This window comes from Protopterus annectens, chromosome 5.part0, assembly GCF_019279795.1.
Source record: "Protopterus annectens isolate FY-2018-M chromosome 5.part0, PAN1.0, whole genome shotgun sequence".
Lineage (NCBI taxonomy): Eukaryota > Metazoa > Chordata > Ceratodontiformes > Protopteridae > Protopterus > Protopterus annectens.
In genome coordinates, this window is record NC_056735.1 from 1,114,562,622 (window position 1) to 1,114,589,491 (window position 26,870).

The window sequence follows — 26,870 nt, forward strand, 5'->3', positions numbered from 1 at the left end:
GTGCTTGAAATGCAAATTCAGAGAAATGTGCAGCCCCCAGACAAATGTTACATTAGAGAGACATTTGTTTTACACAAGAGACCAAAAGCCAGGCGAAACGTTTGGAGCTTATATTACTGACTTGAGAAATAAAGCTAGAACCTGCATGTTTGGTGATTTAAAAGCTGAGCTAATAAAAGACAGGCTTGTGTGTGATATTAATTGTGCTGCTGTGAGAAATATTTTGCTTCATGACAGAGACTTAGTAATGAGCAAAGCTACTGAGATTTGTCAAATCCATGATGATACAGAAAGGCACACAAATATGCTTGCAAGCAACAAGAGCATGGTTTCAGCAGGCTCCAAAGCAAATGTAGACAGCATGCAGTATGTGGCAAGCGGAAACATTCCTAAGCACATGGCAGCTGCGGCCCCTGTGGGTGTGGCAGGGAAACCATGTGGTTTCTAGCAAGTTCTAAGACTAGTTCAGTTACAGGAGCATGCTCAGTGCAGAACAAAGGTTGCCAAGTACAGCATAAGGGTGAGTCAGCAAAACCCAGATTAAGCTTTATTGTTAGCTGTCACAATTATGGTGCCAACCATGAGTCTTAAAGAGAAGTGTCACAAGTGTAAAAAATGGAGCCATTTTCAAATGTTTTGCAAATGAAGTAAACCTCACTCAGTTATAAAGAAAGGTCGCTTAGAAAAGCAAGTTGATCATATAGAAAGCTGCACTTCTACTTTTTGTGTAGACAGTGTATCAGTAGTCGGAAGAATGAAGTGCTTTGTACTGTCCTAATACATGGTAAACCCACCGAGCTCAAAGTAGACACCGGTTCAAAGTGTAATGCTATGTCAGTAGAAATATTTGCTAAAGTGAGAGCTGGTGCAACTTAACGTGGCTAGTTGTGCACAACTTGTTGCCTATAGAGGTGAAGAAATTCAGACCGAAGGCTCAGTGGTGCTTTCATGTTATTTGGCTGGGAACAGTTACAAGTTGTTATTTTATGTAGTTCGAAGACCTGTGCAGTCATTATTGGGTCTCAGAGACAGTTTGAGAATGAATTTACTTTCCTTTACCAAAGAAGTTCATCATATAAGCACATTTCCCAGTTCCAATTACACTGATACTATTTTCTCAGAATATGCTGTTGTTTTCAATGACAAGATAGGCAAACTTCCAGTTGTGTATTCTATGAAGTTAGACCCAGAGGACAGTCCAGTGGTCAGACTGGCAAGAAGAGTTCCAATAGCTATTCAAAGCTAAGTTAAAGCTCAGTTGGATAAGATGGTGCAGCAAGGTGTAATTTGTCCAGTTACAGAGCCAACTGAATGGGTGTCATCTATGGTAGCAGCTCACAAAAAAAGGCTCAGACGAAATCAGAATATGTATTAACCCAAGAGATTTGAACAATCATCATCCTATGCAAACAGTCGAGGAAGTTACATCCCTAATACCGAATGCCACAGTTTTTTTCTGTCTTAAATTCAAAGAGTTCATTTAGGAAAGTGATGCTTTATTGCAAATCTTCACTACTGACTACATTCGGTACTCCATTTAGAAGATACAGGTTCCTCAGGATGCCATTTGGAATAAATTCTGCAAGTGAAGTCTTCCAGTGTGCAATGGAGCAAATTTTTTCAGGTTATCCTTGTGCCATAATAGTAGATGATTTATTGGTTGGAGGCAATGGTGAAACAGAGCATTGCAGAAACCTCAGGAAAGCTCTAGACAGAGCATGTGAACTGAACTTAAAGATCAATCTTCTGAAGTGCAGATTCAGACTACCAGAAGTTACATATGTAGGTCATTTACTTACTAGCACTGTCCAAGCAAGCAACCATTCTTGAGATACCAGCACCACACACTCTACAACATTTTCTTGGTTTGGTCAACTATTTGGGCAAGTTCATACTGGATTTCAGGGAGTTGACCATACCTTTAAGAGAGGTGATGTGCAAAAATGTTGCATGGTCTTGGTTAGAACAGCATCAGAAAGCATTTAAAGATCTTAAGCAGAAAATTGCCACTCCACCTACACTAAGAATCTATGATGTCAATAAACCAGTTACTCTTTCCTGTGATGTTTCAAAGTTTGGTTTTGGTGCAGTTATTCTTCAAGAGGGCAAACCAGTAGCCTATGCATCTAGAACTCTTACCCAAACTGAAATGCAATATGCTCAAATTACGAAGGAACTTTTGGCAATTGTGTTTGCATGTTCAAAGTTTCATGATTATATTAATGGTTGAGAGATCCAGATTGAAACTGATCATCAACCTCTAGTTACTATTTTAAAGAAGCCTATGCACTCCGCTCCAGCAAGATTTCAAAGAATGATGCTCAAATTGCAAACGTACAACTTCAAAATGGTCTATATAAAAGGCAAACTTATTTATCTGGCTGATACCTTATCCAGATCACACAGAAATGCAACGGAACAGCTTCACGCAGAGAATTTTGACTTTGATGTCATGGAAGTGTGTAATTTTTCTACCATAAGACTTGAGCTCAGAGATCATACAAAGAGTGATCCTATTTTGCAAAAGCTCAACCACTACATCCATGTAAAATAGCCATCAGAGCAATCTAGTGTACCACCTGAAGTACAACTTTATTCTCCTTACAGAGATGAGATGTTGATGGAAGATGACATTATTTTCAAAGGTCCTAAAATTGTTGTTTCTGCTTCCTTACAATGTGAATATATCCAGATTGTGCATTGTGGTCACCCAAATTCCGAATCTACCAAAATAAGGGTGGGAGGACTACTATTTTGGCCTTCTCTAGCAAAAGACATTGACAAAGTACTTTCATCTTGTTCAGTATGTAATAGTACTAAACTGCATCTGTGAAAAGAATCACTTCAGCTAAGTCAAGTTCCTGATACAGACTCTAAATCTCAGAGCAATCCAGACAATTTTACTGTTGCAGAACGTGTCTTAACTCCTACTTCTGTTCCGAAGATATTCTTGATGCCCCTGAAGATGAACATTCAGCGGAGACAATCCCAGTTGCTAGACCCAATGCTAAATTCTATGTTACACAATTTGGTTGCATCTCCAGACGTAGTGTGAAATACACAGCAACCTGGACATGATTGTATATATGTATCTAGTTCTGTATAATTGCATGTCAAAGAATTACATTGTATCAATTGTATATCAATCAATGTTGTCAATGATGCATGACTCATTTCTCAAAGAGGGAGGATGTAGAATATGTATGTGTGTTGTACCTTTAAGAAGCATTTCCAAGGTCAGCACCTGCATATAAAAATAGCAAGCAAGCGCTAGCTTCAGTGCCATTTTGAGAGTGCAGCCAGAGTGTGAGGATGTATGAGAGAGACAGTCAGTTTATTTACAAGTTTATCTAAGTTAAAGTTATTTAGCCTCAATCCTGATGTGTTTGTACATAATAAAGCTGCTTGAACAAAATTCTCGCATGTTCGTCTGTTTCATCCTGACCCGACAGTTGACAATTACTATCTACATGCGCCTCTAAAGCCCTGACTACTTGGTCAAGTCTTAGGGGTGTGTTGCCAATATGGTAGTTACCAGGAGTAGCTGACTTCCCGAACCATATTATTATGTATTTCTTGGCATTTAGTTTGTCCATGGCTCTGGCACCAATTATTTGTTTGTGTGTGTCAACTCTTCTTGGAGAACATTGGTGTCAGTGGAGGATTCCATGATTGCTCCTAACTTGCAGTCATCTGCAAACTTGGTCAGACAGAGGCCCTTAACATTGGCCTCAACTAGTGAGAAGTAGATGTCAAAAAGGAGTGGTCACATGACCGATTCCTGAGGGACACTTTTGGTGACTGGCCGCTTCATAGAGGTGAAATCCCCAGTTTTATCCACTGGGTGACATAAGGGTTTATACTTAACCTCTTGAATTTGTTAACAATACCCAAGTAGCTTATTGTGTCAAATGTCTTGGCCAGGTCAAGGTAAGCAGTGTGAACCATTTTGCCCTTGTCCATTGTTCTCAAAGAAGTCCACCAGGCTGAGTAGACATAAACTGCCCTTGATGAATTTAAACTGGGTTTGGTCAGGTGTCTGGAGGTTTCCTATGTCAGTATTGATCTCCATGATAATTCTTTCCATGGCATTGCATGTGAGACTACTGAGACTTATAGGTCTGCAGTTTCCAAGGTCTATAGATGACCAACCTTTGTACAGGGAGATGACTGTTGCCGTTCTCCATTAGTGAGGCACAAAGCCTGTTTAGACACTATGGTTAAATACTGATAACAGAGGACTTGATAGATCAGGTTTCATGCTATTTAGAGGGCAGCCTGGGATATTGATGGGGCCCACTAATGCAGTATTCTTGACCTAGAGACAACACTGAGGGCCTGTTTCCTAATGATAGTTGAGGGTATTTCCTAGGGAAGGGGGGGGGTAAAGTTAGAGCTAAATTTGTTTTCTAGTCAGTTTGATATAACTATTGGCTTCTGTCTGGGTTTAATTTCTCCAAGTCTGTTGGGTTTCTAGTACCATGATGGGAATGGACCCCATTGCTAAGTCAAAGTATGAATAGAGTTCATGAATTTAGTATTGTTTCAGTCTTTGATGTTAGTGGTACCCTTCTCCAAATATTCTTTCTTTTGTTTTTGGCACATTCAGTTGCTGCCTGATTTTTGTCTAATTCTTTTTTGATTTCCATTCCCACTTGATACTGATAAGCATATGCTAAGTTAAGCAGAGAAGTCATCTTAGACTTGTTTTCCTCATGCTTTAAAATGTTCACTGGGTTTGGATCTGGTGAAATCAGCACATAATGTATGTAGTCCTATGATCACAAATATATACATGTAATCAATTTTGAAGGCATCCATACTTTCTTCAGAACAAAGGATATACAATCTTGGTATACACAATAATTTGTATATATCTTTTCATAAGTGAGAAGCATTTTTCTTCTTTTCCTGTCCAACTGATAAATTACCTTTTGGGGCTAATCACCCAATACTCTAAGTTACAGGAAGAGCAAATTGGTTTATAGCTTGGACTTTGTTCCTAGATGTCAGGATGGTATCATTATTAATTTTAGTCTTCTGAAATATTCCTTACTGAGTTGTGTTTGAATTTTTTCATGTTTTATTGCTGATCCTTTATCAATTCCCAAATAATTATACACTCCGTCCTACACAAATTCCTTCATATATTAATGTCCCAGACTGCTATTTTCTTGGTGCTGCAGCTTTCCTGCTTTAAATGTTGCTTTTGCACATTTATCAATTCACCCCCGGGATCCCACCTATGTCCCTGCTTGACAAAGGAAATAGGTGCTGACCTTGGGAGAAAGGGCACATAATTTGGCTAGGCTTGTAAGGGCCCTTGGGCCATTAGCCTAGTAACTTACTATGATCCTGTGAGCAATACCAAATGATATTCTTATATCATCTGAGAAAGTCTGAAACACTTGCAGTTGTGCTTTCATCTCCTAATTTTATGAACTATACAGTTTTAAATCATCCACAAAAAGAAAACGAGAAGTCTTTACACTTGTTTTTTATTTTTTTTGTAAATGTAACCATAACCTAAGCTGTTAAGTAGACAGCCTAATGGTTAAGAGCAAGAAAAAAGAGCAGCAGTAAGAAAAAAATCACCCTGGAATATCCCCCTTTTAATTTTTATCCCTAGGATAATAAGTTGTCTTTTATCATGGTTTAGCTACAAAGTAATGTGCCACTGTTTCCTGGTCACTGTAATGTAATTGATCAACGTAGGGTGTATCTTATACATCTGTAAGCACTCCTTTAGCCATGAATGTGCAAAGCTGTCAAATCCTTTTTTGTAACCTACCCATGCCATACTTAAATGCTTCCCTTTTTACAATTCTCCATTATGACTTTATTTAACAACAAATGATCATTTGTTCCATATGACTATATTTTGTTATATTTTGTTTTATTACCATGACTTGAGTTTTCTTTTAAATGACTAAAAACTCTTGTCAGCGTCAACTCTAGTAAGTCATTGGACTGTAGTTTTTAGGACAGCTTCCAGATTCCCTTTTAAGGAGAAGTATCATTCTTCCTGTTAATCAGGTTGGTGTCTATTCAGGATGTACAAAAAAGTAGTTCTTAATCAGGGCTAAATCTTTGTGTAGAGATGTTAATACTTTTAGCCAGAAGTTAGGCACTGCATCTTGGGCCTGAAGGTTTTCCACTTAGGAGCTTTTGTTAATTTTGTTTCAGTATCTCTGGCTGTTAATTCATCTCATTCCATATCCTGTACCTTTGAACTTCTTGTTTGTTTTCCTTCTGTCCATTCAGTATCTTTATGTTCCACAGGGTTTCCAAAATGTGTCTGGTTTTTGTTTTTTGATGGTATTTCTATTCCTTTTGCTTTATTTCCCAGTTCTGTATAAACCGTATTTGGGTCATCAGTGAATTGCTTATTTTGTACTTTTCCTTTATATTTATCTGCATATTGTCTACGTTTTTCAGCCTGTGCTGGTATCTTTAGTTTATTATTTGCAATAGTGTATGATAGATTCTGGTCTGTTTTGATACTGCACGTTGCTTTTATCACAGCTATCTTTCTAAGTAATTTTGTTGCTCTGTTCCTTCTTCTATGCTGTACTAACAGTGACACTTCTTGCCTTAATTGCTTTATAGTTTTCTCTATTCGATGCTTTCATTATGACATTTGATTTCTTCCCTTCTTTTCTCTTATTCTGTGTTTTTGTGGTAAGACTTTATCTGTTATTAATGGAGCTACACAAACTAATTTGGATTTATATATTTTCTCCTTTTGACTACCCTTCATTGTTTTATGAAGTTTAGTAGGTTTTGTTTATTCGTGTTTGAGACAAAACTAATTTGGATATATATACTAGGACATTTCATTGAATGCACATTTCACTGAAAGTCAAATTAGTGTGCACTTTTCACTGAAAGCTCAATTCACTGAAAAGTCAACTTACTGAAACACATTTCACTGAAAGTTATATATGGCCTTTTCCCCACTGTAGTGCGACCCTGGAGTTAGTATATATAGTAAAGGGGGTGTGGGGGGCATAGTCCCCACATATTTTAAATATTTTGAACTATATACATGGATACTTGCAATTCCAATATATTACTCTTTTCCGAACATAATATATACTTAAAATATGTGGGGGGCTACACCCCCCACCCCCTTACTATATATATATATATATATATATATATATATATATTTATATATATATATGGTTTACTATCATAAATTCGAAAGTAAAAATAAATAATGTCTTTATTTTTGAATTTATGCATTGAAAATGAACATTTTCGAATAATAGTAAACTCGAAAACAAGGGTGTATTGTCGAAAATGTCGCTTGCGACATTTACGGCGATACACAGCACGCCCACCCTTCCCATAATCACCTACCTACCTAACCGAACACACAGTTATGCAGAGGGGCTGCGCCCCCTGCACCACCCCCTGTGGGGGGCTGTGCCCCCCACACCCCCCCTAACTTAATATTCCAACTCCAAGATCGCACTACAGTGAGGAAAGGGATGCATTTCCCTAACCGCACTGTACCGCGATCCCCTCCCATGACCGAAAGTTAGAATTGCGAATGCACAGTTCATTCGCAATGCAAACCTTCGCTCATGTCACCTGCCGTAATATGAAGTATTCGAACATCTGATGTTCGAATACTTCATAGCCGTGCAAATGCACGTTGACATAATGATAGCAAACCATATATATATATATATATATATATATATATATATATATATATATATATATATGAACTCCAGGGTCGCACTATAGTGGGGAAAGGCCATGTGCAACTTTCAGTGAAATGTGTTTCAGTGAAATGTGTTTTCAGTGATTTGTGCTCAGTCATTTGAGTTTCGGTGAAATGTCCTAGACCCTTTGGATATATACCTTTTGTCTGCTGTTCATTGTTTTATGAAATCTAGCTACACAGTAATATATCCTGTTTATTTCTGTTGTATCACGTGGATTTTTGTTAATAGTCTTGATCACTGTGTTCACCTGCTTTTTTAAACACCTTTATTGAACTATGTATGCATCTATTCCATCAGACTTTTAACGGTTTGATCTTACTGACTTCCTGTTATCTAATTATTTCATTGATCTTAATATGACTATCCATCTTTATTTTCTTCTAAACTGAGGGCATATTCTTTTTCCTCTGCTTCTCTGAGCATTATACAGAAAGTTCTAGAACATCTTCCTGTAACATATTATCTTCAGTTGCATCCTGCGTCATCTGTTGCTCTTTCATATGAGAATTCACTGTCTTATCACTCCACAGCATTGACTGGGTGAGAATTGCCACTGTTTCCTGCTCCATCCCTTGCTGTACAACTCCAAATGAACTTTTCTGCTGGTTTCCTATTTAAGGCTCCAGAGTATCTTCACGTGACAAGTGATCAGATGCTTCCCGTTCCACATGTTTCTCTCCTTAATTTGGAGTCTCATTATTCCATAATGTTGTGATGTTACCAGAGCTGGATTTTTCTACATTAAATTCTTCATTTTGCAGGTGATCCATAACTTCAATTTTCTATGTCTTTAACTTCTGCATTACATATCTTCTGTTCTACATTCCTCCTTTGTAATCTTAGTTTTTGTATTGTGAACTTTTTCATATCTGGGTGCCTCTGCCTGTATTTCTCTTCAAATATCTTTGGAGCTGCCTTTTTTGTATTGATTAGTTAGGCTTTCTCCTTTGCATAAATATTGCACCATATCAGATCTTTTTTTTCTTTCCTATGTCCATGTTTCTTTTTTATACCTTTAAAAATCTCTAGGTTTTGTTCTTTATATTTTCAGACTTCCTCTGCCCCTTCTTATTCTAAGTGGCCCAATGTTTCTTTGTCTGCATAATGTTTTTCATGGATCTGTTGTAAAAATTAACACAAAGTTGCATATCAAGCTTGTGATGGTTTTTCTTGTGTAAGTACTGTATTTTCCTCTCATTCTTTCTTAATCTTTTTGCATATCTTCTATCTGGAATTCCAGGCTTCTTGCGTAACAGTGACGATGCATACTTTCTTCCTTATCCTCACTGCTCCACTCTGTCGTCTTTATGGTTCTTTTTCGGCATGTCAGTTTTTGTGTCTTTTGTGGACTACTACTTCCTTCTACCAGGGGGGGGGGGGGCATCCTCACCCTGAGCCTAGCATAACCTCATTGTAGGAATGTTTGTGTCTTGATTGTCATTTTTTTCAGTACTGGCACCAGTTCACCTGCCAGGATTGGGCATTTTTTTACCCTGGGACTTGTACACCCAGTTGTCTATTTTGCTTTTTAACCTACCTCTGTTCATGATATATGCCATATAAAATGTAGTCTATCTATCAGTGTCGTCTTGGTGAGAGTTTTGAAAACCGGGAGGATGAATTCAGTTCCAGCAATACTATTCTCCTCTTCTCATTGACTTTATCCTCCCTGCATTTGGACCCCATTGGTTCAATGTAGGTGCTTCCATTAAGAGCTCTGCTCACAATTGTGTGCATTTCTTTTGAGGTTGCAAGCATAGCTAAAGAATAGCTTGTGGTTGCCCTTGACCTTGGAGGCCAGATTTACTCATATTTGACTTTGGTATACTTTATTTGTCCTCTACGTTGTTTGTTTAGTTGGATAAGACTGCTTTTACCTTGCTGGGTACTGCACCTCCTAATTTTTGCCATGATTTTTCTTTGAGGTTTGTACTAGCAGGTGGCCCTGTTCCAGTTTCTGACCTGCCTGCTGCTATAATGTATGATTTTTTTCAAGGCCCAGTATATCATGTTGTTGATACACTTATGATGTTGATATGCTTCTGACATTGCTGTGTCATATGATTCTTCCAACCAATAGCACTGATGTTTTTGAACACTGTTTCCTAAACACAGTCCCCTAAAGGCTGGTGAACACTTCCTCTCACCAGCAGTTATCTGCCTTGAGTCCTCACTGCCTGTAGCAGGACATGGATCTCAGGTCAGCTAAAGTTCCCTAACTTCTGCCTTTTGCCCACTGTGGAGGGCATGAATGTGCCTATAAAAGTGGAGACCACAGATGTAGATTACTGATGTCTGGGAGCAGTAGGCTACCAATCAGCATACTGGTTTGACTATACACAAAAGTACAATTGTTAGGGATAGGAAGATGGTGGAAGCTATGGTTATGGTATGGACATTGGGGTACCCCAGTGGTAACAAGAGCAGTGCTATGATCTGCATGTATATAGCTGCAATAGTTAAAACACAGAAGTCAATAAGACTGTATAGTTGGAGTGGCCTTTGCAGACAGCTTGACTAGGGTGCTACTGGGGGACCTATATTTGATAGTGGATATTGGTTTTGCTGACAGGAGCTGCTTTTGTGTGGACATCCAGAATGGGTGATCCTTGGCATATACCCACAACACATATGTGTATAGGTCAGACATGAGGCATGAGGTAGTTTTGTTGTTGTGGGATGCCTTTCTACAGTTAAACCACATATACATATATATATATATATATATATATATATATATATATATATATATATATATATAGAGAGAGAGGGGGGGGGACTACAGCACTACAGTCAGCAATTGTACAGAATAGACAGATGTTTCACCATAGTAACACTAGTTTTACCACACTCTATTTTCACTCAAGGGCTCATATCCTGTATATGTTTTTGGTATACTACCTATTTATACAACACTGTTGGACAATAGGTTCATAGGTATTTACTAGGCTAATGACCACAAGGGCCTTTTTATGCCTAGCCATGCATCCCAAACCTCTGACAAGTACTGGTACCCTTGAGAAGTATAAGCAAGGCCTTGGGAAATGAAACACAAGCAGAGGCCTAGGAGATGACCATTTACAGGCTGTATACCTCCTCTGGGCTGTTCTGTGCAAATGCTGCTTCTGTGCTCCAGGATTGGGTTTCACTCTGCTCAGTAAAAGTTGCTGCTTCCTTGATGTGCATTTTGGCATCTAAGATGGAGTTTTGAGAAGAAAATCATAAATAAGTTATCGTTTGCACAGAACATATACTAATTAGGCTAAAATCCCTTAATGTATATGATTTACAATTGCCTTTTGAAACACATCAAATATATATGGTGTAGGTATGGTTTTCTCAATGCCACTGCATGCTTAAAACACCTGCTCATGCATGCATACAGGCTGCGCATGGATTTTTGTCATAATTTGTAGCCATGCTAAAGTGTACTAACCAGTTACATTTAAGGTATGACTCACAGCCTGCCATTTTGTTTGGCTGTATAGTCATTGTAATGGCTTCTAATACCAGTGCCCCATGGATAGCACCTGCCTGCCTATCTGGTGTGCAAAGAAAACCTAGATCGTGTTATAAAAAATTAAAAAATAAACTAGACACTGTCTTCTTGTTGCTGGTCCTGTGTGCTCCCCATTACACTAACTCTAACAACTCTCCCTGAAATAGCCAGTATTTCAGCTGTAATTTCTTTTAACTGTGCTCAGTGAACCCACTCAAGTGATGGGGAACTGTAAAATACTGAAAGAAAGAAACTTACAGCATCAAAAAAAAAAACAATGTAGGTCACGGCTGAGACTCTGATTAATTAACTGGCTTATTATTAGGGTTTTTGGAAAGTATACCACCAGGGACAATATCAAGCAGTTTCCGTTTTATTTACCTCCTATCCCCCAAAATCTGATAAATAAGTTCTAAGTGCATTTGCCTCCCATTAGTTGTTGTTGGCTAAAATTGTAAGCTTAATAACCTCTAACTGTAGTTTAAGAAAAACAAAATTACCCTATAGCTATTTTGTGATTACTGCAGTTCATTATGACTTCCCCAGAGTGTTGTTTACAAATAAGTAAAATCTACTTGCTTTAAAAATAAAAATCACCAAGGGACTCAGGTCCTTTAATTTCCCACCTACCTTCAGCCCAGACCATTTTGTTGATTTTTTTTTTGGTTACAAGCACACTGAATGGCTCTACCTGCTCCTTTCACCCTCTCTTCGCTCTAGGTCTCTCTGCTCCCCTACCTTAACCCCATTTCCCACCCACTCCTGCTATGCCTAAACATATTCCCAAAGAGCCCGCTTCCCCAAAGTAAAGCAATCTTATCACACCTAAGATAAATCCAAATTTATATCATTCCGGTTATCCAATTAAACCATATAGTACTAACTCCCATATATCACAGTCCAGTTTAACTACCTGCTTCTTTACATCTTTTAGTGTAATAAGTCATAACCAGACAAAAGAATAGTTTTAAATCCCCCGCATATCAAAACTCATTTACAACTAACAATTATTCCTACCCATCCATAACATTATTACCTTAACAAAGACATATCTGAAACATTAGCAGTAAGAAATATGTTTATACCCATCAATACTGCTGTTTCTATTAGAGCTCACATAACCTCTTACCACACTGAACATAACAATGCATGCTCTACGTACACCACCCCCTTCCCATACTCATTGCATTTAAAACATACACATTTAATAGTGCCAACCATCTATAATCCCATAAACCATGCACCATTTACCTTATTCACACAACTATCCCACCCTGTTACACAGAAATATGGAAAGTTTATATCAAAATACTTAGAATTTACAAATATTGCAGGTGTTACAATTGGAAACAATGTTAATTAACTGGATGATGTTGGTTTGCAGAAATGACTGTTTCTAAAGAAGCTACAGCTGAAATCAGTAAACAAGTAGACAATGAAGGCATTAATACAAAGCAGAATACTTTGTCATTTTTCAAAAGGAGAAATGGACTAAAGTCCAACAAGAAATACATAGAGACCGGCAGCCAGAAAAAAGTCTCGGAAAAGGGATGAGGCTGCTAAATGTGCTTAATTTGAGTCAGCATGTTTTTTCTGAGGATGAACTAAAAGTTTTGTCTTATGGTTTTAACTTTATTCCTACAAGATATGTTAATTATACTGAACTTATTAAAGATTTTAAATTATTTGTTAGAAAATTAAATTTGAAGTATGTATTTAGTGGTTTAAATGTGTTTAATCAAAAAAATCATTTATTAGTATGGAAAAAGCCTGGTGTGTTTAATCCACAGTTATGTTCCATTTTAGGTGTGTTTTCAAAAACTTGTAAAGTTGAATTTGATAGAATGAATAGAAATAGTAACAAATGCAGGATGTACAACTTAACAAAATGTGAAAAAAGAAGCTACATTCTTACCATAACGTTCCATCTGTGTTGTTCATCTTCATTCATTCATTACTGATGGGTGTTGGTTCCGTCCTCAGAACCGAGTTGGCCTTAAAACAAGCTCATGCCAGCCAAAAAACTCTCAGGCTAAGTTTTACCAATAGTGCCCCTCTCCCCGTTACCTCAGATCGAGTTTACCTGTGATAAAGAAAGCAGAGGCTGTTTCTGAGCAGGTCCCCTATAGTGGGATTTGGACCAAATCCGAACCTCCAGGAGCCCCTTGGAGAGGAAAGGAGGGTGGGATGTAATGAATGAATGAAGATGAACAACACAGATGGAATGTTATGGTAAGAACTTAACTTTATCTGATGTTGTTAATCTTCATTCATTCCTTACTGATGGGATAGAGTCCCTAGCTACTTTGTCTTGGAGGGCCCTATGCAAGGATGTTCCTGAGTACCATTGAACCAAAGGAAGCTCGCCCCCTGGAAACCAAATCCAATTTGTAATGAGTGATAATGGTATGAGGAGTAGCCCATGTTGCAGCTGCACAGATATCATCCATTGAAGCCCTTGAATGAAAAGCAACAGAAGTCGTCACTGATCTGGTTGTGTGCACTTTGACTTTGCTCGGTGGAGGAATTTTATTATGCTGCTGGGTAAAGCATATACAATTTCTCAACCACTTAGATAAAGTTACCTTAGAAACAGAGTGTCCCAAATTTGGTCCTGAATAGGAAACAAATAGCTGGTCAGATTTACGTACTGATTTAGTTCTGTCTAGGTAAAATCGTAATCGTCTATGGTCATCCAGTAAATGAAGGCAGTATTCTCCTTTATTTGAGAAGTTTGAAAACAAGACTGGTAGGTTAATTGTCTGATCAATAGTCAATTCCGAAATAACTTTGGGCAGAAAAGAAGGATTAGTCTGTAGTGATACTCTGCCCTTATGAAAGACCACGTAAGGGTGTTTTATGCACAAGGCCTGAAGTTTGGATTTGTGCCTTGCTGAGGTGATGACCACTAAAAATAGGGATTTCCAGGATAAGAACTTTATATCGCAAGTGGCAACAGGTTCAAAAGGTGATCATGTCAGGGAATGCAGTACTAGTGTTAAACTCCAAGGTTCAATTGGTTCTTTGAAGGGTGGTCTGATGTGCGCGACCCCTTTCAAGAAGGTTTTACAGAGATAATGGGAAATTAAGGATGACTCTTGGAATCCATTGTGGAAGTTTGGGATAGCAGCCAAATGTACTCGAATAGTAAAGGCTGCTGCTCCTGAATGAAGAAGGCTTGACAAATAATCCAATACCGCACTACCTGGAGCTGAGCAAGTTCTTTCTATCGGGACCAAATAAGGAATCTCTTCTACTTGCTAAGATAGATTTTCCTAGTGGATGGTTTGTGTGAAGCCAGAAGAATGTTGCGTACAGGGGAGGTAAGGTTATTCTGCCTGGCAATTACTGAAAGTGGAGAAACCAAGCTGTCAGCTTGACACTGGATATGTTTGGATGCATCAATCCCTGTGGTTGCGACAGTAATTCTGGAGTTGGATCCAGAATCCATGGTTGGTGTACTAGGTGAGGCCAAAGGAAGGGGAACCAAACTTGTCGGGGCTAGTAGGGTGCAATGAGGATTACTCTGCTTCTCAAATGAAAGGTCTTCTTTAGAAATTGTGGGATCACGGGAAGGGGAGGGAAAGCATACAGAAGTCCCGTGGGCAAATCTTGTATTAGAGTGTCCTTCGGGACTCCCCCTGCAGGGGAATTAGAGCAAAGTAGCTGCTGCATTTGCGATTTGCTGGAGAGGTGAATAGGTCACACCAAGGCTGGCCACAGTGGCTGAAGATCTTCACCACTATGGTTCAATTGAGGGACGACTCGTGAGGCAGGAGGATACATCTGCTTAATTTGTCTGCAATCATGTTGGAATTCCTGGGAAAGTGCATTGCTATCAGAAAGCAGTTGGAAGCTGTCACCCATTGCCAAATTCTCATGGCATCTCAACACAATGGGTAGGACTTGGTTCCCCCTTGTTTGTTGATATACCAGACCACTGACATATTGTCAGACTGGCTAGCAATTGTCCCTGATGGGAGGGCAGATTGAAAGGTTTGCAATGCTAGAAGCACCACCCTCAGTTCTATAACATTGATATGCAGATTGGCCTCCAGAAGGGACCAAGTGCCTTGGAATGTCTTTCCCTGGAAGTGCCCCACCTAACCCTATCAGGGAAGTGTCCATGGTCACTATGGCCTTGGGCTAAGACGGGGAGGAAAGGGCGATTCCAATGGTCTTTTTCTGGCTTCATCCACTAAGTTAAATCTTGTTTGCATTGGTTTGTTATGCGGATCTGAAAAGACATAGGGTGATGTGAAGGGGACCTCTGTGTTAGCAGTAGCCATTGAAGAAGTCTCATGTGTAATCTCACCAGGGGTACTATTGTAATTGATGCTGCCATTGATTCTAGAAGTTGAAGGACAGCCCGAGCTGAAACTTTGCCTTGAGAGAGTATCACCCAGAGTTGGGACCTCGGTCTTTCTAAAATGTGATCCTGAAGGGAGACTAGGCAAGACTGAGTACTGAAAGTTGCTCCTATGAGTTCCAGGTTTGAGAAGGAGTCAACTTGCATTTCTCCCTGTTTATTGAGATTCCTGGGTATTTTGCTAGTTTTAGAGTACAATGTAAGGCTGTAATCAGTAGATGCTTGGTGGGGGCAGTAAAGAGCCAATCATCTAAGTATGGAAACACTCAGAATCCTTGCAGTCTCAAGTGAGCTGTTACTATTGCTATGTATTGGGTGAACACTCTGGGGGCCATAGAGAGTCCAAAGTGCAGCACTCGAATTGGTAATGATTGGCTCCCAGCCAGAGGTGAAGAAATCTTCTGGAGCGTTTGTTCATTTTTATGTGGTAATACACATCCTGAAGATCTATTGAGCACATCCAATCATCGTTCTGCAGGAAGAGTAGGATAGACTGAACTGTGACCATCCAGAATTTTGTTTGGTTGACAAATTTGTTCAGAATGCTGAGATCCAAGATAGGTCTCCAGTCCCCTGTCTTTTTTGGTGCTAAAAAGAACCTTGACTAAAATCCAGATCCTATTTGATCTGGTGGGACTGTTTGGATGACTCTTTTTTGAAAAAGCGTTCATATTTCTTGAGCTGCTGCTTCCCTTTGACTGGGTAGAACATCAGGAATGTGCCTTAGTGGCTTTGGGCAAATATTGAAGGGTATGTGGTAACCTCTGGGATTATGTTCTGCACCCAAGAATCTGTAGTTATCGTTTGCCAGGCAGGGTGGTGAAGGGAGAAACGTCCCCCGACTGCTTCCAGAGGAGAGCAATCAGGCCACTCTTCAGCAGCGCTGGTAGGGCTGTCCAGAGAAAGAATCTCTAGACCCCTGGTTACATGGACCCCCTCTGCCTCTCTAGGGGCATCTTCCAGATGAGTTACCCCCTCTGCCCCGGGAGGGGGACTCACCACATGTGTCATGGAAAGGACCCTGGGATTTCTTGTGCCACATCTTTCCACTCCTCTGATGTCTAGAGTAGGATAGTTGGGGGATGGAAAAACATAAGCCCATGGCAGACAGGGTCTCACTGTCCTTTTCACACCTGGCTAGCATGTCTTTCACTTTTGGGCCAAAGACGAAAAAAGCTTCCACTAGACCATTAAGAAAGGAAGAATTAAAAGGGTCCACAAAGTCACAAAGGCACATCCAGGTGTGACGTCTCCGCTCTACCCACAACTTCGGTAGTGTGAGAAATCAACCACATGGACAAGTTGGATATAAATTTCAGGGTTGCAAGCTTCGAGGCAACTTTGTCGCATACCTCGTCAGAAACTGCTCCTGCTATGGTTCCAGACAGTTTCGAGATTAGGTTTCTCTGGAGCCTGGTAACGTGTGCCAAGTAATTCAGGGACCATTTGGCAAAGGTCAATGAGGCAAACACTTGCTTCCCTAACCTGTCCATCACCAGAGACTCCCTGTTTGGGGGGTGGATAGTATGGTTCTCCTCAATGACCTCTTTCTTAGTGGCCGCTGCCACCACCATAGCATCTACCGGGTAGGCCTTTGGACCAGTGTGAACTTTTTTCCGGTGGGGACAGAATTTTGTCTGATCTCCAGGGGATTGGTTCAATGGTATCAGGACTCTTCCATGTGTGCTGCACGACAAGTTGGACTAGTTCATCTGCAGGCAGGGTCACCCAAGTAGTAGAGGGTCCAGCACAAAAAACCTGCAAGAATACGAACTCCTCAGAGGAGGGGTTGGTGGGCTTCCAGCCTCCCCCCTGTTTTAAGATTTCCAGTATGTCTTTGAAGGAGGCATTCTCAGGGGGCAACCGTGGGGATTCCTCCCCCTCATCATAGTCTGTATCTTCCATGAGGGACTCTTTGGGGAGTCCACATGCTTCCTCTTGCACAATCTCTTGTGTGGTACCTCCTCGGCGGGAACATCTGAAGGGGACTCAGAAGAGAGGGCGCCCTGTGGTAGGGTAGCTTGAGGCTGTTGTGCTTGATGTCCCGATGTGGTAGACTGTGTCAGTCATGTACCAGAGGGGGTAAATGTATGGTACTCTGACACAGAGGGAACCATCTGTGTGCCTGCAGAGGCAAAGGCCCTCTACATCACCTGGAAAGCTGGCCCGCCCGAAGAGGGATGTGAGCTCGAAACCTAGTTGGACTACCTCTGAACTGGAGTCACACCCTGATCTGACAAGCCCACTCCCAGGGAAGGAGCCCCAAGAGGACTTGGTGCTGCCAAGACAATGGGAACCATAGTGGATGGCGCCATAGAAAAAATGAGCGCTGCACTAGGGGTCACAGTGCTGGCAGTCCAGTCATGATCCCGAAGATGGCTCGGCTCAGAGTGAGTTGATGGCCAAAGGGTTGGCTTCGAAATCATGGTGAGGTCTACCAGTGGTACAGAAGAAGCTGGAACTGGGATAGACATTGGTGTCGGGGGCTTTGATACCTCTAAGGAGATTGAAGGAGGAATATTCATAGGAGTCCCTGGAGAAAAACACTCGACTCTGGATGGGAGGGAGGGTTTAACAGGAGTTGTGATTCCTCTGGCTGCTAGAAGCTGATCCACAAGTCTCACTACTTCAAATTCTGAGAGGCTCCTGGAGGAATGGGTAGATATCCCCGACAGAGAATCAAGTTGCTCCAAGAAGGGGGGTACATTGCTGACCAAAGAAGGGGTCTGCCATTGGGGATTATTGAGTCCAAGGGGCTGTTTCTGCTTTTGACACCATGGTCTTGTGACCAGTAAGATGCATAGGTTCATAGGTGTGTACTAAGCTAATAGCCCTGGAGCCTTTACAAGCCTAGCCCATAGAAGTACTCTGACATCATGCTGCCTGGCGTTAGCTCCCCGTGCCTCTATCAAGTAGAGCTACTGGAGTGATCCCTAGGGTGAACTTTCTCTTACCCATCCACTCATCAAGATTTCTCTTGAAAAGGGTCAGCAAGGTGCTCCTCTTGACATGTATGGGAAGTCTATTCCAGAGCATGGGCAGTCTCTGAGTGAGGAACCTGTCCCTCCAGCATGTTCTGTTGATTGTCATAATGAGGTTGAGATCTCTGGAGTGTGTTGTGAAGAGGGATTGGGATTTCTTTAGATGTAGCATTTCCAACAGAGCTGGGTCAAACATGGCTTTGTAAGTCAAGCAGAGATCGCCTCTAAGTAGGAGATATGAGACAGAGAATAGCTGGAGTCTTTTGAGTTTGTCCATGTAGGACATGTGTTTAATGCCTATGATCCTCTTCATGAGGTACTTCTGTGGCCTCTCCAGCTGTTGCAGTTGTCTAGTGAGGTACATGCCAAATGGGGATATTATACTTGATAATTTGTCTAATGAGGGAAGAGTAGAGAGAGACAATGACCTCTTTCTTCCTGGATGCAAAGCCCTTGTTAATGAGATGTTCCACATAGAAAGACTTTCTGACCACAGTGGCAATGTGGTGGTCGAAGGAGAAGTTGCTGTCAACATGCATCCACAGAGGTCTTATAACGCCTTCAGTGTTCAGTGGGCTCCCATCGATGTGGTAATTAATGGGAACTGAGTTTTTACCAAAGGGGATGACGACACATTTTTCTGGCGTTAAGCTTAAGGCCATGGTTTCAACACCAGTCATTGGTCTTAGGCCTTTCTGTAGGATGTCTGCATCACTTGCAGAGTTAATAAAGGTTCCCAGCTTGCAGTCCTCTGTGAACTTGGTCAGCCAGAGTCCCTTTGTGTTGGCCTGGACTTCTGAGAAGTAGATGCCAAACAGGAGAGGACCAGGGACTTATTCCTGTGGGACTCCACTTGTGACTGGTCGGCAGTCTGATTTCGAGTCCGCTACTTTCACACTGTGTGTTCTATCTGTGAGCCAGTTTACAACCCACCTAGTAATATAGGGGTTGATGCCTAGCTTGATGAGTTTATCAATAATTCTTGAGTGAGGAATGGTATCAAAGGCCTTGGCCAGATCAAGGAAGGCTGCATGCACTGCCTTACCTTCATCCACAGCCCTATTGACTGACTCAAAGAAGTGAACCAGGTTGAGCAGGCATGGTCTCCCTTTCACAAAGCCAAACTGTGTGGGGTCTAGAGTTTGGAGATTTCCTATATCTTTGTTAGTCAGGTCCATGATGATGCACTCCATAGCTTTACATATCAGACTCGTCAGGCTAATGGGGTGATAATTCCCAGGGTCTGTAGTTGCTCCCCCTTTATGGAGAGGGATGACTGTAGCAGTGTGCCATTTGGTAGGTTCAAAGCCTGAGGTGAGTCTTGGCTTTGGACAATGCAGCTTTAACCTGTGCTGCAGTAATGATGGGTGCCTGGCATTCTTCCAGTATTGTGATTGGTCCTTTAGAAGGGATAGAGGGGTAAAGTTGGCACTGAATCTGTCAGCATGTTGGCAATATCTGTTGGCTGAGTATAAGAGGAACCATTGTGCAGCATCTCAGAGCAAATCTGGGTATTGCTGTCGAGGTTCTTGATATAGCTATAGAAGGCTTTGTTATTGTGTTTAGTGTTTGCCACAATTCTGCCTTCATAGTTGGCTTTAGAGGATTTGATGAGGGATCTCAGCTTTTTGTTGAGGCTAATAAGGGTGTTTTTCCAGTGTTGGGACTTTGTCTTTTTCTGCAACAGTTTCTTCCTTCTGTTGGAGTTTATTAATGGCAGGGGACCACCTGATTGGCTTCCTTTTTTTGGAAGAGAGTGTCTTGGTTCTGTTGGGTATGGCTAGTTCCATGCATTTGTGTACATGTTCGTACAGTGCATTGGTGTATGATTTGGCAGTCATGCAGCTAATTCCCATTGGCATGGGTGCCATGAAATTAGCCATCTCTGTTTTTAGGAGTCCAAAGTCAGCTTTGAAGAAGTTATTCAAGGTGGTTACCTTTGCGGAGGGTGTGGGTGAGATGTGGATTTCCATGGTGATTAGTTTATGGTTGGATCTGACTAGGGAAGGATTGACTATTGGTGTAGAGGAATAGTCGCCCATGTTAGTAATAATTGGGTCAAGGTTGTTGCTTCCTATAGTGGAGGTCAGAATGAGCTGGTCCAGGGCATTGGAACTGATGAATTCAAGTAAGTGTTGGGCCAGTGTAGTGGTGCTTGAGTAGTTTTCCCAGCTGATGGAGGGGTAGTTGAAGCCTCCTAGTAAGGGAGTGTCGGGTTGGACATTGATAGATTCCAGGTTGCTTAGGAATGTGGAGTGAGTGTCTAGGGACATGGTTGGGGACCTATAGCAGGCTATGACCTGGATTGCCATCTTACCCAATGTTAGTTGTACCTGAAGTATCAAAGATGTGTTATGCTGGGCTACTATTCTGGAGGTGTGCATATTCTTTATGAATATGGAGACACCACCACCATTTGGAGCTTCAGTCCATGTTCTGGGGCCGAAAGGTATGGAATGAGTTATAGCCTGGTAGTGTAGGGGTGCTTTCTGCTGCTTTAAACTAGGTCTCTGTTACAACATGAATGTCAATGTTCTTCATTTTGAGGAGTGCTTCAAGCAAGTGCATCTTGAGATTTAGACTTCTAGCATAGAGCAGCATGACCCTCAAGATTGCATTTATTTATAGCTGTAACAGTGGTAATTTGGTCTTTGGAACACTGCCTAAAAAAGGTACTATAGGGGTGGTAAGAGCCTTAGCCAGTAGCTGGAAACCCAGGGGTGACAGATGCAGGCCATCTCTGGCAAAGCATCGTGGTCTGTCAGTCATGTCATCCCAAGCAGACAGATACTGGATCCCCTTAGAATTACACCAGAAACTTAGCCAATTGCTGAAGTCAATCATTTTTTGTTTGTACTGCAGTATAATTCTGGGTGATGGTAGGATACTGCTCAGGGCTAGTATCATACCTGCCTGGACATATAATCTGAGCTCCACCATATCTCTTTTCATGTAGTCCAGGGAGGTGCATCTCAGGTCATTCAAACATGGACAATGACAGAGTCATACTTGTACTTGTTGTGGAGTGACCTGAGTGCATGTGTTATGTGTTGGATCCTGGCACCTGATAGACAACTGTTATCTTCTCCTTATTCAACCTAGTGAGTGGGACATCTGTGTGCCTCACTATTGAGTCACCTATGATTAGTGTATTGGGCAAGGTGTTTAGCCTTAGGGGCTTAGTTTGAGGGGCACACTGTGGAGATGAACTATGTGTACTGTGGTTTGTGCTGTGTTGTTGTGGTTGAGTGCATTTCTGTCTTGGAGGTCTCTGCTATTTGGGTAAATCTCTATTGAGAGCCTCCATGTAGGTGGATATGTGGTTGGTTTGTGTTTTTATGTGAGAGCTGTGATAGTGGGTGTTCTGGAGGGTTGTGTGTTCCATGTGATATGGTACAGGTGTTGACCTTCTTGACCAGCTAGTCCAGATTTGGCTGGAGAGTGCATGACTTCCAATTTGGTGATATAATTGTATCTCTCACAAGACTGAGTGTTGGGAGGTAAGAGGAGAGGGTAACGGGAGGAGGAAATGACCAGTGTAGGGTAAACTATGTTTGGTACCGAAAGGGAGATTGGAGTTGATGTAGTAACTAAAGGCATGGTCAGTGCAGTAGTCTTTATCGGTACCGTGGGTGGTACCGAGGTGGATACTTGTAGTTCTGGAACCGAGGACGGCACCATGGAGGGGGGTTGAGACCCTGGTGCCGAAGTTGATGGTGTCAGTTTCGGAATTTTGACTTTGCGTCAGTGCCATGGTGTGAAGATGGAACTAACTTTTACGTTTGTGTTCTTTCTTCTGAGGGGGTGAACCCTCCAACCCAGAAATAGCCTCTGCAAAATGGGTTTTTAGTAGGCCCTTAAGTATTAATTTGTTTTTCTTGTCGTTAATCTTGCGAAAACTAAAAGCCTTACACATTTTGCACGGAGGTTGTATAGATAGGTGAGGAACACCCAGACAGTAAATGCAAGAGGTATGGGTGTCCGAATTTGGCATTTTGCGACCACACTGGTCGCTTTGTTTAAATCAGGTTGTTCCTTTATTTTCCGACATATTGGAGAAGGACAATCCAAAAATAGTAACAAACCAAACAGATTAATATACACACTCACAAAAATTATCAACAGAGAAATAAGAAAAGTCTAAACTCTCTCTCTCTCTCTTTATATATATATATATATATATATATATATATATATATATATATATATATATATATATATATATATATATGTATGTATGTCTGTATATATATATATATATATATATATATATATAGTAAACTAGACAGATAATGGAGGAGGGGGAAAAAGGGGGGAATACCAGTAACAGTATTAAGGAATTACCTCAGAGGGTAGAGGGAAAGGCCTGTACTAGTGATGGCACTAAGAATACCCAAAATTGGTAAGAAAAGATTAAGGGAGGCACTAAAACAGGTATATAAATTAATGACTAACTAATAAAGTAATATATAATAAGTTCAGTAATAAAAAACTATCAAAAAATGTTTTAATCGAAAAAATTCTAATCACTTGGCTGAGAGCTGGCTTGACACATCTTGATAACTACATGGTAAATGAGATCTGAGGTAACAAGGAGAGCAGCACTATGAATAAAGCTTAGCTCGATAGTTTTTGACTGGCACAAGCTTGTTATGAGACCGACTCAGTTCCGAGGACGGAACCGACACCCATCAATAAGGAATGGATGAAGATTAACAACATCAGATAGAGTCTTTAGCTAAACTCATTAATTCACCTCACCTCTGCTACATGAAAGCAGGTAAAGGGTGCAGGAGTTGTGGTAACGGAACAAACTGCTTACATTGACAAAATAACATGTATGTTGAATACTGAAAATTACATCAAAGTCAGTAAAGATTTTGTTAGAAAACGTTATCTGACAGTTGATAATATATTGTTTGATTTATTTAATAGGGGCTATTTAAATATTGAATTATTTGATTTTCTTAATGTAGAGCAACCTGAAATAGGAAAGCTTTTTTGGAATTCCAAAAATACATCAGGATTTAAAGAATCCTAGTTTTAGACCCTTTGCCTGAGCCCTTAAAAACAAAAAATATAACGTGTAGTTATTTAAATTCCATTTTAAATCCCGTAGTATGGAAAAGTAAGTTTTTTATTAGGGATTCATGAGACTTTTTAAATTCCCTTAGAGTATATAAGCTTACTGGTTTAGAGAAAATCAAGGTAACAGTAGATATAAAAATCTCTGTACATGACTATAGACCAGAGAGGAGGACTGGAATTTGTGAGACTATATTTAGAACAGAAAGAAAGTTTTGACAAAGTAGAAATAACAAACTTTTATTTTGCTTTTAGATATAGTTTTGAAAAAAATATATTTTTAATGTAATAGTATTATTTACCACCAGAGAACGGTATGGCAATGGGTGCAAAGATAGCCCCCCCCACATTTGCTAATCTAGCTCTCTGTTGGTGAGAAAACATGTATTTAGTTAAAATGATATAATTTGGACATGTTTTGTTTAATAAAAGATACATTGATTATCTTTTTTTTTTTCCATTTTAGACGGAGATGAAAAAAAGTGTTGAATTTTTGAAAGAAATAAAAGTATGTCATGGCTCACTTTCATTCTTAATAAGTTTGGGACTACCGTCTCATTTTAGATGTGGAGATTGATATGAATATCAAAGATTCAACATTTAATAGTAAAATATATCGAACAAATACTATGTATATTTTTTAAAAAAAACATTGTAGATATATGAACATTTAATCTTTAGGAGCAAATAATTAGAGCTAGAGGAATTATGAGCAGTTATGCTGATTTTTTTAAAGAAGTTGAATTTGTGATAGGTTTGTTTGTTGAACAAGGATACCCCAAAGAGGATTCAATTAAAATCAGTCTTAAGGTTATAGAAGACACATATTCCAAGTTTCCCCCATTATAAAGGAAGGTTTTAAGTTGAAAAATTCCATTTCTTCTGATCTTGGAAAGACTTTAACATTTCCTGTAGTTATGTCTATTGATAGTGAAAATATTAAAAAGATAATAAAAAATAATTGGCGTATTATTAAGGAAAATGTTGATTTGAGTAACATTTTAGGTGATTTTCCACAATTTACTTACAAAAGAAGTAAACTATCAAATTTTATTAGAAAGGGACATTATAAGGAACCCGCAGTATCGAAGTAACATAGGTACTTTTTGATCTTATAATGTAAGCAGAGTAGGTACATTAGTGGGTTAAGTTGTGTAGCAATTCCGCATTTAAATATTGTAGATGCAGATATAGTTGTAATAGTTTTACTGTTTGTTTATCTATGTGTGCATCATTTTATTTATTTATTTATTTATTTGTTTTACATTTGTTAACTGGGAGTGTCTGACTGAGCTAAAGCCCTTTATCAGCTGATGCCCAGGGAGAAAAGCTTCAAGTGATACAGTTTACAATTCAGTATAATTTAAAAATACATGCAGTAGTACATGATATTCCCATTATTACGTTGGAAATGTCCCACTTAATGTAAATAAAGGAACAATAGTGCTAAAAATTGACTATGTTCAGAGTTGCTGCATCCATATGGCATTTGACTTAAAATTTATAGTTCACATTGCATCACAACTCAGACTTATTGAGGATATTTACCCCAACTCTGGACCTAAACAAATCCAGCCAATCTAGGTCTTCACACCCTAATGCATCCCCAACAACTATTAACTCTCTCCAGAAAAGGTACGGACTTATTACTACTTAATATAAATCTCAGGAGCATCATGAACAAAATTCAAGAATTGCAGGCCACCCTTTCTCTATGTATTCCAGATATAGCCCTTATAACAGAAACCTGGCTAAAACCAGAAATACTTCCCCCAGGATACAACATACATAGGCTAGTTCCTGGATCCTGGATCACATCAGGCAACTAACACCCTTCAGCACTCGTTGTTTCAGTAGCAGATATGGGTTTTACAGGGTTGGACTGTTAGACCGGGGCTCATCTCTCCTCAGAGGGTGCACCATACACTTTCACATACACACTCACACCTATAGCCAATTCAGAGTGTCCAGTCCATCTACTGCATGTCTTTGGAATGTGGGAGGAAACTGGAGAACTCCGAGGAAAACCACACGGACGCAGAGAGGACATGCAGACTCCACACAGAAGGCACTGCAGCCAAGAATTGAACTGGAGAACCTCTTACTGTGAGGTGACAGCTCTAACTGCTACACCACTGTACCATCCACATAGGCTAGATAGACAGCAGAAAATAAGTGGTGGTATCCCCTTTCTATAAGAAAACAGTCTCAGTTTAGAAAGTCTAGACCTAACCATCCCAAACTTTAACACCACCAAAATGCTGTTTACTAAACAGTTAATTGAAAGAACCACCTGAACATAGTGGGAGCATACATCCCACCTGGGAACAATCTGATTACTCTAGAAGACATCCTAAATTGGACAGCAACATCCCTCCCTCAGGAAACAATTATAATGGGTGACTTTAAAGTGGACTGTCTCTCCTGCAACTCTGAAAATCCGTCTGCCCACATTAATGTACACAATTTCTCACAAATGATCCAAACATGAACTAGAGTAGATAAAATATCAAATAAACATTCAATCCTAGACTGGATCCTTACACTCTGGCTGTCTCCCAGACAGCCTCAGTGACCATATTGCAACTTGCATTCTCCAACACTGAGTAAGTCCACATAAACTTACCACCTAAAGCCAAATCAGAGATAAGAAAAAAGTATCCTCAAGACTTCATAACTAGTTTAAAAAATGCAATTGAGCACCACTCGATCTCCCTTTAGATACTGCAGTTGAATACTTTAAACTCAACCTTCCTAAATATCCTAAACATCCTGGCCCCCCAAGAACAATAAGGATAAAATTCAATTATGCCCCCTGGCTAATCAAAGAAACAAGATCTCTGTTAAAAACTAGAGATAAGGCCTGGAAGAAATGGTTCAACACAAAACTACAGCTAACAAACAAACATATCTAGAACTATGAAATAAAGCTAAAAAAACATATTTGATGGGACAAAGTAAATTACTGTAGCAGTATCCAATCAAAAAAAAAAACACAAAAATTCTGGGCTGCCATCAAAAACATTCTACAGTCAGGACAAACTAGTACTCCCTCCCCAACACTCACCAATACTAAAAACAGTATAGCCTCACAATTTATCAGATATTTCACTGAATCCATACTAGCCCTCACAAATAATAATTGTTCTTCCCCTACCCAGACTCGCATAGTACCCACACTAGACCCCAATAACATC

At 40.1% G+C, this 26,870-nt stretch overlaps 1 protein-coding gene across 1 annotated transcript in view; it reads left to right on the plus strand.

Moving 5' to 3' along the window:
* The window catches only part of LOC122802063 (complement C1q and tumor necrosis factor-related protein 9B-like), a 273,178-nt gene that overhangs the window by 171,968 nt on the left and 74,340 nt on the right, over positions 1-26,870 (plus strand). The window contains exon 3 of the mRNA XM_044071778.1: positions 15,390-15,415. Coding sequence (XP_043927713.1) covers positions 15,390-15,415 — 26 coding nt within the window. The remainder of the gene's footprint in view (positions 1-15,389; positions 15,416-26,870) is intronic.